The sequence below is a fragment of the Podarcis bocagei genome (genome assembly GCF_964188305.1).
Source record: "Podarcis bocagei genome assembly, chromosome: 8".
Taxonomy (NCBI): Eukaryota; Metazoa; Chordata; class Lepidosauria; order Squamata; family Lacertidae; genus Podarcis; species Podarcis bocagei.
The window spans coordinates 65,607,858-65,622,529 of NC_138133.1; the positions used below are offsets into that span (position 1 = coordinate 65,607,858).

General features: G+C 42.1%; 1 protein-coding gene across 5 annotated transcripts in view; it reads left to right on the forward strand.

The window, feature by feature from the left end:
• SLC26A7 (solute carrier family 26 member 7) overlaps positions 1-14,672 on the forward strand; it is an 80,615-nt gene that overhangs the window by 22,436 nt on the left and 43,507 nt on the right. For all 5 annotated transcript variants that reach the window (XM_081204647.1, XM_081204645.1, XM_081204644.1 and 2 more), the window contains 2 exons: positions 3,354-3,526; positions 12,782-12,946. In XM_081204647.1, coding sequence (XP_081060773.1) covers positions 3,354-3,526; positions 12,782-12,946 — 338 coding nt within the window. The remainder of the gene's footprint in view (positions 1-3,353; positions 3,527-12,781; positions 12,947-14,672) is intronic.

Below are 14,672 nucleotides of genomic sequence, written 5' to 3' on the forward strand. Positions count from 1 at the left end.
CAAATCATTCATCCCTTACAAAGGACGCTGGAGCCCAACTCTCATACTAAGCAATTCCTGGCCGGGTTTTAGTCAGGATGGCGTCAGTGCGCATTCTACTGCCTCACCTCAAGCACTTGATTCACTCCATCTACCTTGACACCAAATGTTCTTTTCAATTGTGACAGTGCTTTAAAAAATAACAAGAGCTTACTGACAACAGCATCAATGTCTGTTAGCCAGGATAGCTATATTTCCTCCAGTATCTAAGGCTAAATGCTTTGAATGTGCAGGAAAACATTGACTCAAAGAGAGGAAAGTAGACTACTGTGCTTACTGATGAATTTCAAAAATTTTTTTTTGCTCTATTGTTATTATTTAATTAGATGGTGAACAAAATTAAAAATCTTCACTCTGTAAGCACCAGAGTCTACTCTCCTCTTTGTTTGACAGCACGTGTAGGTACAAGTTTGGGGGGACCATGATCATGCCCCAGGGGGCTGAGCCCTTTTGGGGGCGCCTACATTTTGGGGGTAAGGCTGGGCCCCCACCCCACAAATCACGGAGGCAAAGTGCGGAGCCGACCATGGCACAACTCCAGTAGCTGGCTCCTTCCCCTCCTCCTCCTGCTGCTGCAGAGGTGATTGGATCTAGAAAGTCCAGCTCCCAACATCCCTGACTATTGGCCATTCTGGCTAGGGCTAATGGGAATCTGGGAACCCACCAGTTGCCCAGCCCAGTCTTAGGTAATTTTCAAGCTCATATGGGCATCCCAGTGAAGCTTACTCAGAACCAAAGAAGGGGTCCGTCTAAGATATTAATTTGAGAACTGATCTCTCAGAATGAGAAGCAGGGTTTTTACAGAGAACATCTGGTCCCGGTTGCAGAAAACAATGGAGCTGGGTAAGGGGGTCATGGCCTCCCTTTAGTTAATACGGGTTGGAAAGGATGGAGGAAGGGAAAGAGCTATGGGAGCCTTTCAGATATTGGGGAGGGGAAATTCTGAATTGCGTGGAACCACACACAAAGCTATCCCCTCGGGGTTTGAAAAGCCCAAGTATATGCACATTCCCTTTGGTTGTTATTATGCTTTCTAAGGAGCAATCATTGTCTTTTGAGTAATTGTGTGGTTTTTTGGAAATGGTCTGTGTGCCAAAATGTGCATTCAGTGCTACATTTAACAGCTCTGTAGCAGCCATGTGGTCTGCTGGGAAAGCAGCATTCCGTCCAAAGTACATAGAATTTGCATCAGGACGTATGCAAAGCCTATTGTCAAAGGCCCCTTGCAACTCACTGGCAAGTTGGATTTGCATCTTGTGGCAAGTTCCTTGGAAGCGATCATAACTCTTGAGTCAGCAAAGTAGACATTACGTAGTTACTTCATTTAAAGTGTAGTAATTGCCCAACAGGGACAAGCTGGACTATTGGTTTCTTCAAGCAAAGCATTTAGGACATCTGGTAATTTGAATAAATGTTGGATGCAGTTTGATATATTTAAAGGGTTTGGGATATCTGAGCAGCGTAATTGATGCACGTTCTGTGCTATTCATGTTGCTTTTAGATGAAACAAGATTTCCAGAATGAAGGCGTAGAGTGTTTGGTTAGAAAATTTTGATCAGTGGAGAAATTTGGCGTTCATTTTTTAAAAAAATGCTTTGTAGTTATTGTAAAGTATCTTCTTTCTATGATCAGTATTTGTAATCTTTTATAGATCTGGGTGAACTTATAGTTTTGAAACAATTCTATAATGCCTCCAATAATGCTATTAACGCCCCCCCCCTGAATATTTCTTATAACATTTACCTTAAAGAGAAGTATAAATGTTAAAGTACACCTTAGGATCCAAGACATACAATTTATATTTCCCCTAACTGTACAAGTTACTCCTTTGCTGCAGATCTCTCCATTGAGTTGGTGGCTATCACAACATCCATTAACAACATTTCATATATATTTCACTCAAGCATTTATGTAAGGATCCCATGTACATATAGCAGGATGACTCACATATATACACACAAAACAAGAGTTGAATAAACCACCTTTGTTTATCATTTCAATAACACACAAATGTAACTTTGATTGCTGCATGATGTTTGTGGTTGCTGTGGGAAGGGCCGAAGGAATGGACACAGAAGCCTGGTATTGGGTCAAATTAGGCCACAGCTTTATTGATTACAGGAAAGAGTGTGTTTGGCTAAGGCATTGGGCATGTGTCCAGCATCAGGCAGCTCACATGCTGCCTGATAAGAACTCAGTGGGGTCGACCCTGTGCTGGGGAGTCATCCCCCAACATGGATCGAGTGCCACAACCCTGCACAGCCTGCCATTGGGAGAGGTGTATTGGACCATCAGTCCCTATGTGGACTCCTGGACAGTCTCATCCCTCCTGGACTCCTTTAACAGGGTATCCACACCACTCAGCATCCAGCCCAATGCCTTATCCACCAAAGTTGTGACAGTTGCTATGAGGTAGGTGAAAACTGGCAAGCCAGCTTGCAGGAGAAAATTCCTTCCTGGTCCTGAATATAGCAAGGTCCATACTCTAACTTGCCCGCTCCCCCACTAGGCAGACCCCCAACAGACTGCATGGGTGGAAAATCCCACGGCGGTCAGCAAAGAGGGTGGCCTGAGCTTGGCAGCCCTCTTAAATACACCAGGAGCAGGCAGGGCACAGCCCCCATGCCTCTGCCTCAATTGGCCTTGCGGGTAAGGCTCACCCTAACTGGAAGGTCCAGCATGACCAGAGGTGGGTGGCACCAGGTAGCCATCCCCCGCCCCAAATACACAGGAAGATGGTGGCCTCCCAGAACTAGCCGCTCTGCCCCAGATGAGCGAATAATAGAGAAATGCATTTTCCTGGTAAGAGGTGATGCCTAAAATTGGTGTGTGCAGAAAACAACACATGGAGAACAGACATGTAGTTGGACTATCTGAATACAGAGCTGGCAAGGCAACTTTCAGCACATTTTAAGCACAATCATTTGGACACAACACTCATAGGTTTGGATCCCAACTACGTTGTTCACAATTTAATCCCATTGAAAATCAATAATACTTAAGTTTGTCATGTGGGCATAGCCACAATTTTTGTTAGGGGGGCAGGCATTTGGGGTGGGGCAGAACCGCCGTGATTGTTCAGTTAGTTAAGTATTTCTATTGTTTTACTTGATCTAGGGTGGGCAACTGCCCCCCGCCCCCCTTGGCTACGTCCATAGTTTGTCATGACTAACTGGACTCATTGGTTTCTGCTTGAAATGTGACTTAGTCTGCACCCAGTCAACAGATTTCAATAGCACTTCCTTCGTTTTAAGCACAATGCAAAACAAACTGGAACTGTACCGATCAGAAACTAAACTCTCTCTCTTTTGCAGGAACCTTTGCGTTGACCTCCTTGATATCAGCTAATGCTGTCGAGCGTCTTGTTCCTCCCATGAGCAGCAACTTCACAGCAAACAATAACTCCACGGTTTTAGGTTTATCTGAGTTTGAGATGCAGAGGATTGGAGTTGCTGCAGCAGTTTCATTATTAGGAGGACTCATTCAAGTAGGTATCCCTTAATAGCCAATACATATAGAAAATCAGATTAGCAGTAAACCATAATGCATCCAGAGCTCCTAGAAGAAGCAAAACTGGATTGTGATGGAGCCGTTGCATGGAGTCCTCCCATGTGCTCTGGAGTTTGATGTGGCCTAAGTAGCATGGAAGACACCTCACTGCTGTAGTGTTGATGCCACAAAAGCAAGATCAGAGGGAGCTGCCAGTTGTACACGATCTTTAAAAATGAAATATACATTTCATTACAGGCTGAGGTTTATGCAAAACATGATCAGTATTTCAGCTAAGCTGCTGCTTACTGAATATAAGGGAAAATGGTCCCTTTTATCCACCAGGGTTCCTGTCTGCTCCAAGAAATTAAAACTGGGAGCTAATTCTGCCAAATCAAGATGGGAGTCTGCTGAAAAATGAGTGGCTTACCATGTGTTTAGGCCTACTTTCATGGGCCCGTGGATGGGTCAAATCACGTGTTATAGTCACTTCCATCAGGGGTGGCTAACGTGGCCCTCCAGATGTTCCTGGACTATAGTTCCCACCATCTCAGATCATTGGCCATGCTGGCTGGGGCTGATGGGAGTTGGAGTCCAGCAACTTCTGGAGGACCACAGGCTCCCCATCCTACATGATGAATCCTTGCAAAGAAGCCATTTGGGGGACAAAGGCGCACATGGCATAATAACATTGGAACTAGTCTTCAAGTGACCATTTCCCAGAATCCCTTCTCTTGCGTCTTCCAGCATCTAGTCATATGGCAAGAAGTTCCACTGTGACTGTTTTCAGCTTGCAAATGAAGTTGATCTGGGCCAGAGAGGAAGCTGGAGTTTCATGTAGCACAGGCAAATGTTTCCTTATCCTTAAGAAAGCTGCTGGCAGGTTTGGTGCAAAGTTACATGACATCGCTTGCTCTGGCTTCAACATACCCGTCTAAGTTTACCTGCCGCTTTTCAGGTTAAACCAAGAAAGCTGGTTCCACCACTCTTTTAAATCTGATTATTAATGCACTTTAAGCGGAGTCCCAGGTATGTTCATGTTGGCACTCTCAGTTTACATAGCACAGCTGATATGCCCAACAGGCTGCATGCAAACTGAGAGCATGCCCTGGAACACCAGTGGCAACTAATTTTTAAAAGGGCCAAACTGAAGGTCCAGTGGCAATGGATAGGTGGAACCACCCTGTTCTGATTTGCAGAATTTTGGCAGAAAGCAGACTTTATTTTATTAATTTATCTATTGGAAACCTTTATCTCCTGCTTTTTCAGCTTGTAAGATCTTCAAAAGGACTTACAGTCTATAATAGCCATGGGGACTTGTGGCACTTTAAAGTGTAACACATTTATTAAGGTGTAAGCTTTTGTGGACTTCATAAGATGCAAGACATTACTCTCACTGGGCAGCTATACATCTATTTATAATAAGGGATAATAAAGAAAGGCCAAATGATTGGAGGCTGGTAGTGCAATACAGAAGAAAAGAACTTGAGGTAGCTGGGATTGGAGCAAACTTCATGCTACTGTAATACAAGTGAAAAATAATAATAAGGAAAGATAAAATGTGATATCTTAATTTTTTCCCTATTATGCATGTACTCTTTATAAAGTATTTGTTTATGAGACGTACCTTTAACTGTTCAAAATTTATAAGGAGCCCATAGATGGAATGATTGTATATGGTATTTTGTGCATAGGAATTACGTAAAACAATTTTAAAAAAAGAAGAGGAGGGAACTGTAAACAAAATTCTTTACTGCGATCACATTTCAGTTAATGACTGCTTCTGTATTAGTGGGTAGATATCTAAGTGCTGCATGCAATTCCATATAATAATAATCATCATAATAATTTGCTTTTTTTGTCTGTGGAAACATCCAAATTGAGGTGTTTGGGTTTTTTTAATCAGTATTTCTTTTGTTGTTTCAATGCCCAGTGGATACACTTATTTTGATTTATATTTTTAAATGACACCGGGCAAAACTCCCAAAGACAGATTTCCTTCTTGCCGTTTGGAATATGGCTGCTACTCGTAAAATAACCTCTCTAGCTTTTGCTTTGGCCAAAGTTTATGCGTGCTTTGTCAAGTGCTATCTTTTGGAGCATGTGCCAGACCAGTGTTCATTTTCATTGTAGACTGTTGTTGTTATGGCAAATGGCTGAATCCACAAAACTGAAATTGAACTGAAATATGGCCTCTACTGAGAATCAGCAATTAACTAGAGTATTCACAATTTCTTACCATCAGTCAGTTATTGCACTCAGGTACATTGCTGTAAATGTACCCTTATTATATGATGCTTATGTTACTGCATGCTTTGGGGCGTTTCTGTGGTGAGGTGCATGCCCTAGTTTTCTTGTCATCGTGGAAAGTGGATATTGGTGTACCCCAGACATTTAAGACCATAGTGTAGCCTCCTTCAACTTGGTTGTTGTTGTTTAGTCATTTAGTTGTGTCCGACTCTTCGTGACCCCATGGACCAGAGCACGCCAGGCACTCCTGTCTTCCACTGCCTCCCCCAGTTTGGTCAAACATGCTGGTAGCTTCAACTTGGTGCCCCCCCCCCAAATGTTGGCCTACCACTAAAAACTATTTAAAACATATTAAAACAAATTACGGTCACTAGAAATATATATTTCAGGTGTCCAAGACCAGGGTGAAGATACGCATATGACAAAAGCTGTATAAAGAAGATGCCAGGCACAGCTGTGTAAGGAGGGAGTTTCACAACTTAAGGGCTGCCACAGAGAGTGCCCTTTCCTGGGCCACTACCCTCTGAATTTTCTGAGGAGAGTGGAACTACCGACATGGCTCCAGCTGCTGCCCTTAACACTGAAAGAGCATCTGTAGGGAAGAATGTGGGCTTTCAGTTATTTGAGACCTACATCCCAATTGCACGTGTGTCTGTTTTATTACATGTACACAGGAGAGAATTCATGATTCCTGGCATTTGCATGCGTGACAAAATAGAGTCATGGGCATTCATCCCATGCGTGATGAACTGCATGTTGGATTCTTGCAATTGATGTCCAAATGTTGTATTATGTGGTTGTGAGGACCCATGGCATACTGTATTCATTTGCCCCTGAGTTATGTTACAATCGTGTAACTTTTTTTAAAAAAATACTTTTCTATGCTGACTTTTGTAAACAGTCATATGCTTGACAGATCTTGTTATTAGTTGCCAATGGACACTATCAGAAAGAAAACATCTTTTGTTCTCATTTAGCATGGCAACAAAAGCTAATCAGGCTATTCTATTGTAATCACTATTTATCTAATGGAGAGGTAAGGAATGCTTTTGAACCAGCACACAATAGCTACTGAACTGTGGAAAATCTTGTGTCTTTCCTCTTCAAAGCTTTGTTTTATTCGGTTTTTCAGCAGAGGCAGGATTTCATTTTTTAATATTCTTTTGTCATATTTTCTCCCCCTTCCCCCCAACCTCTTTTTTCTCCACCAGCTCTAGGCAATCCACATTAAATCACAGCAAATCAAATGAAGGTGACAACCTGACCCTAACCTTCCCCTACCCAGCAGAATGTTCTATTATGAATTGGCTATATCAGGCATAGGCAAACTCGGCCCTCCAGATGTTTTGGGACAGTGGTCAGGGATGATGGGAGTTGTTGTAGTTGCCTGGGCTATATCTTTAGCATGTTTAGTTTTGTGTGATTTGTACCTTAAGTTGCTAACACACTCCATGCTTCAGTTCCTTGTGTTGTCTTCATTAGTTAGTGCTCCACTTTAGGCTTCTTTCCACAAAATATAGTAAATAGGTAAATACAGTAGTACCTTGGGTTACATACGCTTCAGGTTACATACGCTTCAGGTTACAGACTCCACTAACCCAGAAATAGTACCTCGGGTTAAGAACTTTGCTTCAGGATAAGAACAAAAATCGTGCTCCGGCAGCGTGGCAGCAGCAGGAGGCCCCATTAGCTAAAGTGGTGCTTCAGGTTAAGAACAGTTTCAAGTTAAGAACGGACCTCTGGAACGAATTAAGTACTTAACCAGAGGTACCACTGTAACCTTTTCTATGTTTAATTGCTAGCCTCCAACTCTGGACATTGTTCTGCCTTTCCACTGCTTTGCTTTTTCCTTTAAGACCTTCACCCCCAACAAAATAATGAATTTGCCTACCAATTCTTGTTTGTTTGTTTGTTTGTTTTTAATCTGACATTGGAAAACTTCCTCTCCAATGGCCAAACTATTTGGAATGCAGGAGATCAATGAAACCCTTGCAAAGTTCTTGTCTGACTTGCTTGGCAAAACATACAGGTATCATAAATGTCCCTAGTTTGGGCAAATGGCACAAGAAAACACCCACACACTAGTACTACATTCCTACTCTATTTCCAGAGGGATGGCCATGCTTGCCTGATGCAGCAAAATCAGACAAGTGTCTTGTGACTCCTTAAAGACTATGAAACATTATTATGGTATAAACATTAACTAGTAAAATTGATTCCTTCCGACTGATCCAATTGCATTCCTTTAAATATATTTGCTGGAAAGAGAGTTCTCATAATACAGACTGATGCAATTCTGTGCATCATTTAACACAGCCCAAATTGTCTCCAACCAGATAACAGTAGTGTCCAAGATGTGACTTCTATCTTATCTCCTGACCCTCATTAAGTAGTGTCAATTTAAGAGCATATCTCAGGCCATTCAAAGACCAATGTTATTGAACAGGCTTGTCAAAGTGAGTGACGCCCTAGTAGAATATAGCGTATTTTCGAATAATTAGCCCTGCCCTTTCCTTTTCAAGATGGCTCTTGGCCAGATATTCATCTTAACAAATCATTTATATTTCTCACTGCTGATGTTGGAAGGACATTGTGCGTTTCCCATGTCCATTTGTCCTTGGACTTGTTCCTTTTTATTTCACAATCTCTCCCTTTTTGTGGCTGTAGCCGTGCTAAAGTGGTTTCGCCTTTGGCTACATATTGCTGTGAGATGCCTGCAGTTCAACAGAGTTAACCATGCTTAATTTCAAGGCAACTATTGTGTTGGATTGTGGCCAGTGGCTCCACTCTAGAGGGCTGATGAATATAATTACACTTTTGCGTGCACCCATTTTTCATGTTATGGGATGTATCCCTCATTGCACTCTCCTTCGATAAGTGTGTCTCTATACAATCCTGGCTAGGTTGTGGTCTTGCTGATTGCCCCACATATTCAGGGAAGCCATCGTGTGGAAGGTTGCTACCTACCATTGCTACAATGGTATGTTAAAATCAACTGCAATAAAGACCAACTGTATCTAGTTATATGCATCTCCTTGATAAATATGGCATGCTTGTAAAGACAGAGGACTGTCACCTTCGGATCTCAAAATGCAGAATGAAATGTGCATGTCTTTATGTCCCTCTGTCTTCTTGATCAAAGAGGGTCTATTTGTATACACATTTCATCCTGCATTTTGAGATCTACCTGCACTGTTTTCCCATTTGGAATATTCCTTCCGCTATTAGCTGGATTAGAGGATGGTTTCCAGTGTAGAAACTGTTTCTTGTGTAAACCACTTCCATAGCTCCCCCATAGAGAATTACATGAGCCCACATGTCAGTCTCTGGAAGAAATATATGGGTTGCCTTTTTACATGTTACACACAGAAAATGAAAGCATAAGTGTATTAATCTATGTATTTGAAGCATTCAAATCAGCCCTAGTTTTAACATTTAAACTTTGATTATTTTTACAGTGATGAAAGTTATAGGCTGGGACTTGTAGTCAGTACAGGACACTGAAAATAGACACAAGTTTTGTTCCAGTCACTAGAATAGTGAAACTGTAACTGAAATAATTAAAAGTAGGTCAGGAGCAACACTTTGTTGACGGTGCTGAATGACTTGGGATACAAAATGTTATCTAGATTGCAACGCAACAAGTAATTAACTGCAGAGCAAATTTAAGAACACAGATAGAAATGTTTTTTAAAAGTCTTTGTCACAGTTAAAGAACGGCAAAATAATGCACGTTCAGCGCAGTCAATGTAAGGCAAAAAGACTGGGCTAGTAAAAGCAAGTTTGTCTTTATTCAGCATACATTCTCTGAAGCTATTTGCAGCAGGATATGTTGTTCAGGCTAATAGTTCAATAAAATTGAAAATCCAATTAGCCGTTATACTCTAAATAATAGACGTTGGAAGTGTTTATTCTTCAGGATATCCTGGCTGTGATCAGAAAACAGCATCAATGTCCCTACCATAAATTGCACAAATTGTATCATCCTGGTGATGGTTTCAGTTAGGAATGCCTTTGAGAGTTGGTTTCTTGCCTTGGCCATTGAAGTAAACCAGTGACTGTGGCAAAGATATTTGTATGATTCAATGTCACAGTGTTCTTGAACTTCATTGTATTTTTTGGGAGTGCCAGCGGATTCATGTTTGCTCTCTGGTGCTGTCAGTACTAAGGAAATAGAAAACTGGAGATGCCCAGTGGGTCAAGTTGAATCATACAAACCAGATGGTGGCTAGAAAACCGGTTCATGGTTTCCACAACAACACTCCACATCTCCTAGGAGGGCTTCTCTAGTTGGAGTTGCCATTCCCTCAGGAAAAGAGATGGCTGTTTCTTGTTTCTTTGTAGACGTGGTCAAAAAACAAACGAAGGAAAGGGTGGTTTTCATCTGTTTAGCCATTTTTCTTTTCTCAGGTAACACACTTTTATATGAATAGATGTCTTTCGCTCTTTTTTTTAAAAAAAATAATTTTTATTAACAGGCCAATCACATCACATTATCACATTGATTCCAAATTATACAGCCAAATTTCAAATTTTGTTGGGGGTACCCATACATCAAGCTCAGCTCGAGTCCAAAACAGCATCACTTATCTTACTGCATTAATCAGACAGTTCTCTCCACTTTGATCCGGAAAGTCCTTTGTTACTTTTTTTCTCTTCTTGTTGTTATCATAAATTCCTTTCTTTGCGATCTCTGATGATTTTCACAAGCAGGTTAACAGCTGGCATTCTATGTGGATTTTGTACTTTTCCAAAAATCATATCGATCCGGGACAGCCTCTGTACAACGCTTCCATAAACAAAATTAATCTCCGATCTGTCCTTTATTTTTCTCAGGCTTACCGAATAACAAATGAGTCTGGGGGTTCTGTCAGGTCAAACTTACATTCCAGCATTCCTTCTCATTCAAACAATCCTGATTCCCCTCCCCCAGTCCTTCTTCCTCGGCAAACCTGTCATGGCGAGACACCATTTTTTAACTGCGTCATAAAAATTTTCTTCTTTTCTCACCGTTCTGCAGTCTTCTTTCCTTATACTCCGTCCCACATAGTTCTTAAAATCCTGCCTGTGATTCATAGAAACGCGACGATCTTGTTTCTATCTGGGGTGAGGGGTTATTAATGTCACATCATACAGAGAAAAAAACAGTTTTTTCCTCCACCCCCCCCTCGTTCCAAACATACAGTCTCCTTATAGTGATTCATCAGAAGATTTACTTATCCATCCGTCACTCCTGGTCGCAGAGATCCATTAATCAGCAGTCTTATCTTCGAGCTTTACTTGATGTATGTGCTTTCAGCTTCATTTCCAATCGTATGTTTCCAATTATAATTCCAAGCTGAAGCAACCAGCATGCGCTAATTGGAATCGGCGTCAGGAAGATCTGACTTCACCGAGGGCCTGTGCCAAGTGTTCGGCACCCCCATCACTCGTTTCAGGAGGTGCATTGTGAACACCGCTGGCGGAACAGTTCTCCTCCACATCCTGGGGGAGTTTAGGAAGGCTGCATACTTCCCATAGCAGCCCCTTAGTACCTAGTATGGGTCAGAGAGATGTAATTGTCGGCCATCTTCCAACGCGCCACCTGGTGGCCCCCCGATGTCTTTCGCTCAAAGTTCCACTCAAAAACCTTGAGCCACTGACTGCATACTGCTGAGCCCTTCTGAAAAACCTGAGTTTTGCCCTCTGGTTCCATTATGGACCTGGTCTGAGCTCAACCCTCTGTCAAGGTATCAACTTAACTTTATTTCACAAGGCCATTTTGGGAACATGGGTGTCAGTATCCTGCTTAGTTTCACACCATACGAGGTTGTTCCTTAGCAATGCCTACAGCCTAGTTATGACAAAACAGTAGATGAGACAGTAACCATGTTTCATTGCACCTGACTGCTTGTGAGGGTTTTCATTATGGAATACTCCCTGTGGGAACTGGCATGGTTACATACAGAGAACAGGCATATCAGGAATGAGGCTTGGCTAGAACCCATATCCCTGATTTAGTTTCCTTTGTGCAGGGAGTTATATATCTGAAGGAGTATCCAGGATTCTGGAAGTTATTTGAAAGTGTCAACAAACAGATAGATATAGGTGATCTAGTTGACATTGTATGCATTGATTTTCTGAAAAGTTTTACAAAGTTTCTCAGCAAAGACACCTGAGAAACATTAGCAGCTATGGAATAAGAGGAGAGTCACAGATTAAGAAGTGAGCAGGAGACAGTTTGCAATGCACACTTCTTAAACCAACACAAACCAAGACACAGCTAGTCTTTGAATTTTGTGATACAGTTCTCAAACCAAATAATGGGTACAAAACTGCATGTAATAGGGGAAACAGAAGACTGTCCTCCGATAGCCATCAAAGATTTTGGTGTCAGTACAAAGCTGAGGACATAACAACTTCATTTTGCTTGTTTAGTTCTGTCTGCTTAGGCCAGGCAGTGTACATCTCAAAGGAATAGAAACGTGGTTGAGAGGCATAGCTCCTTCCACTTAAACCTGTGGGGCCTAAAATCCTGGCCATTTGTGACTTTAAATCTGTCAGACACTGTACAGAGAACGGTCTGAATGGAATGCTTTTTAAAAAGTAGCTTCAGCCAGACTTTCGTGGCTTAATCCCCCCCCCCAAGCCCTGCAGAGCTTATTGTGCCTATATATTGGAGTAACTGAAAAACAACAACATTCGAGCCAATGCTTCAGAAAAGTCACCGTACTAAATACACATTGGCAGAGCCAGCTGTTATTATAGCTAATCTCAACCCAGAGCCTGGTAAACCAGTGATAGGAGGGAGATAACATATAATGAATATATAAAAGTGGACATGTGTTGAAAGTTTATTCATGGTATGCAATGCATAATTAAAAAAAACCACTTCACTGTTTGGTTAGCTCGTGGTGCTATCTTGTCCCTTTTGTGTTAAAAGGGTGGGCGTATCTTTCCCTTACATTAGCCTTGGTACCCATATTCACATGTAATCGCTGTTAATATGTCTTTGGTTTCTCAGGTAGCAATGTTTGTGCTGCACTTCGGCAGTGCCACCTTCTTGCTCACAGAGCCGGTGATAAGCGCAATGACGACGGGAGCAGCTACGCACGTCGTGACTTCACAAGTCAAGTACCTCTTGGGAATGAAAATGCCGTATATATCGGGACCCCTGGGATTCTTTTATGTAAGTTCATTCTTGAAAATTGGCTCTGCCGTGTTGCTCACAGTTTGCATTTTCGCTCGATATGCAGGCCCAGGCCTAGGCACTGCGGTGTCCTGGTGGGCTTTGGGTCTATGTATAGCTAAATCCAACTTGTTCTGGATGCAGGTCATTCCCGTCAAAGGAACAGCAGGTACACAGTCTGGGGATCCTTATGAATCTGCTTTGCTATCATAGGCCCGAATGTCGCCTGTGGCACAAAGTGCCTTTCACCTGCTGAGACCCTTCCCGGATACAGTTAGCCTGTCCCTGGTTATCCTTGTTCTGATAACCTCCAGGCTAGACTGCTGCAATGCATTATATGTGGGGCTGCCTTTGGAGACTGCACGTAATGTACCTGCAGAGCTGCCAGAGACATCTTGTCAGTGCTTAAGGAGCTCCACTGGTCCCCAGTCCGTTTCCAAGCACAATTCAAAGTGCTGGTGCTTAGCTTACCTTTGAAACCTCAGTGTGACTTGGGAGTTGAGTACCTAAGGCTACATCTACCCTCCATCAATCCATTTATGGCCTACTGGCCTCTGAGATGAAGCCAGCAGTGATGAGAAAGAGGGCTTTTTGTTGTTGTGGTGCCTTGTTTGTGGAATTCATCCTCCTCAGGGATGCATGCCTGGTCCATATACTCATGTATTTTAGTGCTAAGCAAAGGTCTTTTTACTTTCCCAAGCTTTTAACATCTTCTGACATAGGCTGTGTACACAATCCCATTGCATCCAGTGCATTCCCACCACTGGCTTGGGAAGTGGTGTACACATGATGTTAGCCACAGTTCATATCTGTCCTGAATTTATCCCGTTCTTCCTTAGCAAATACCCCATTTTGACGTGTTTTGGTTCCAATCAGCTTCAATCCGAACTGAGAAAATGAAGGACTTGTCTGCATTTAATGATACCCAGTGCTAGAATTGTTTAATACTGTTTTTTAAAACTGCCTTTTAAAGTTAGTTTTCTATTGCTGTGTCTCAGTCTATAAATAAATGCATGCAATTTCCACATTTTAATCCTCAAAACAATATTGTGGGGTATGTTAGACTGAAATGCAGTTACTTTCCTACAATCTGTCATAGTCCAACTGCAACTCTGGCTCTGGAAACTCCATTGCTCTTCACTTTTCAGAACCAATCCAGTAGTATCTCCCTCTCTTTCTTGTCCTTTCCCATCTTTACTACCTGTGACTGACTGGGGTGGTGGGGCAAGTATATTGTGGTTATTCAGCAATTAATTCCCAACCTCCTTACACAACCAGTAATATGACTAGTGTGAAGTGCTGCTGTGGTGCACTTGATGTACTTTGACTGGTCCAGGGACAGAGAATCTGGAGAACAAGCTGTTCCCATATTAAACTACCCTCTAGTTATGATTTTCATCTACGGCCCTTCTCTGGGTGCGTCAACTTTTGGAAGTTAGGTGGGTAGGCGCTTGAAAGAGAGCCTTTCTTGTGGTGGCTATTATATTGTCGAATTTTTCGGGCATCAGCATCGATAGCTTGGCTTCTAAAAGATAAAAGCCTTGTTTATCTAATAGATAAGTTTGTCCAGTTTGCCTGGGCTTTTGACAGTAAGTTAAATTCTGTGGCCTATGGCAGGGTAAAAACATCTTAGCATAAAAATGTTGAGTTCAATGGCACTTATACCTAAGTAAGAATATACCGTATAGAATTGCAGCTTTAAAATGGTCTTCATTAGTACTCCAAA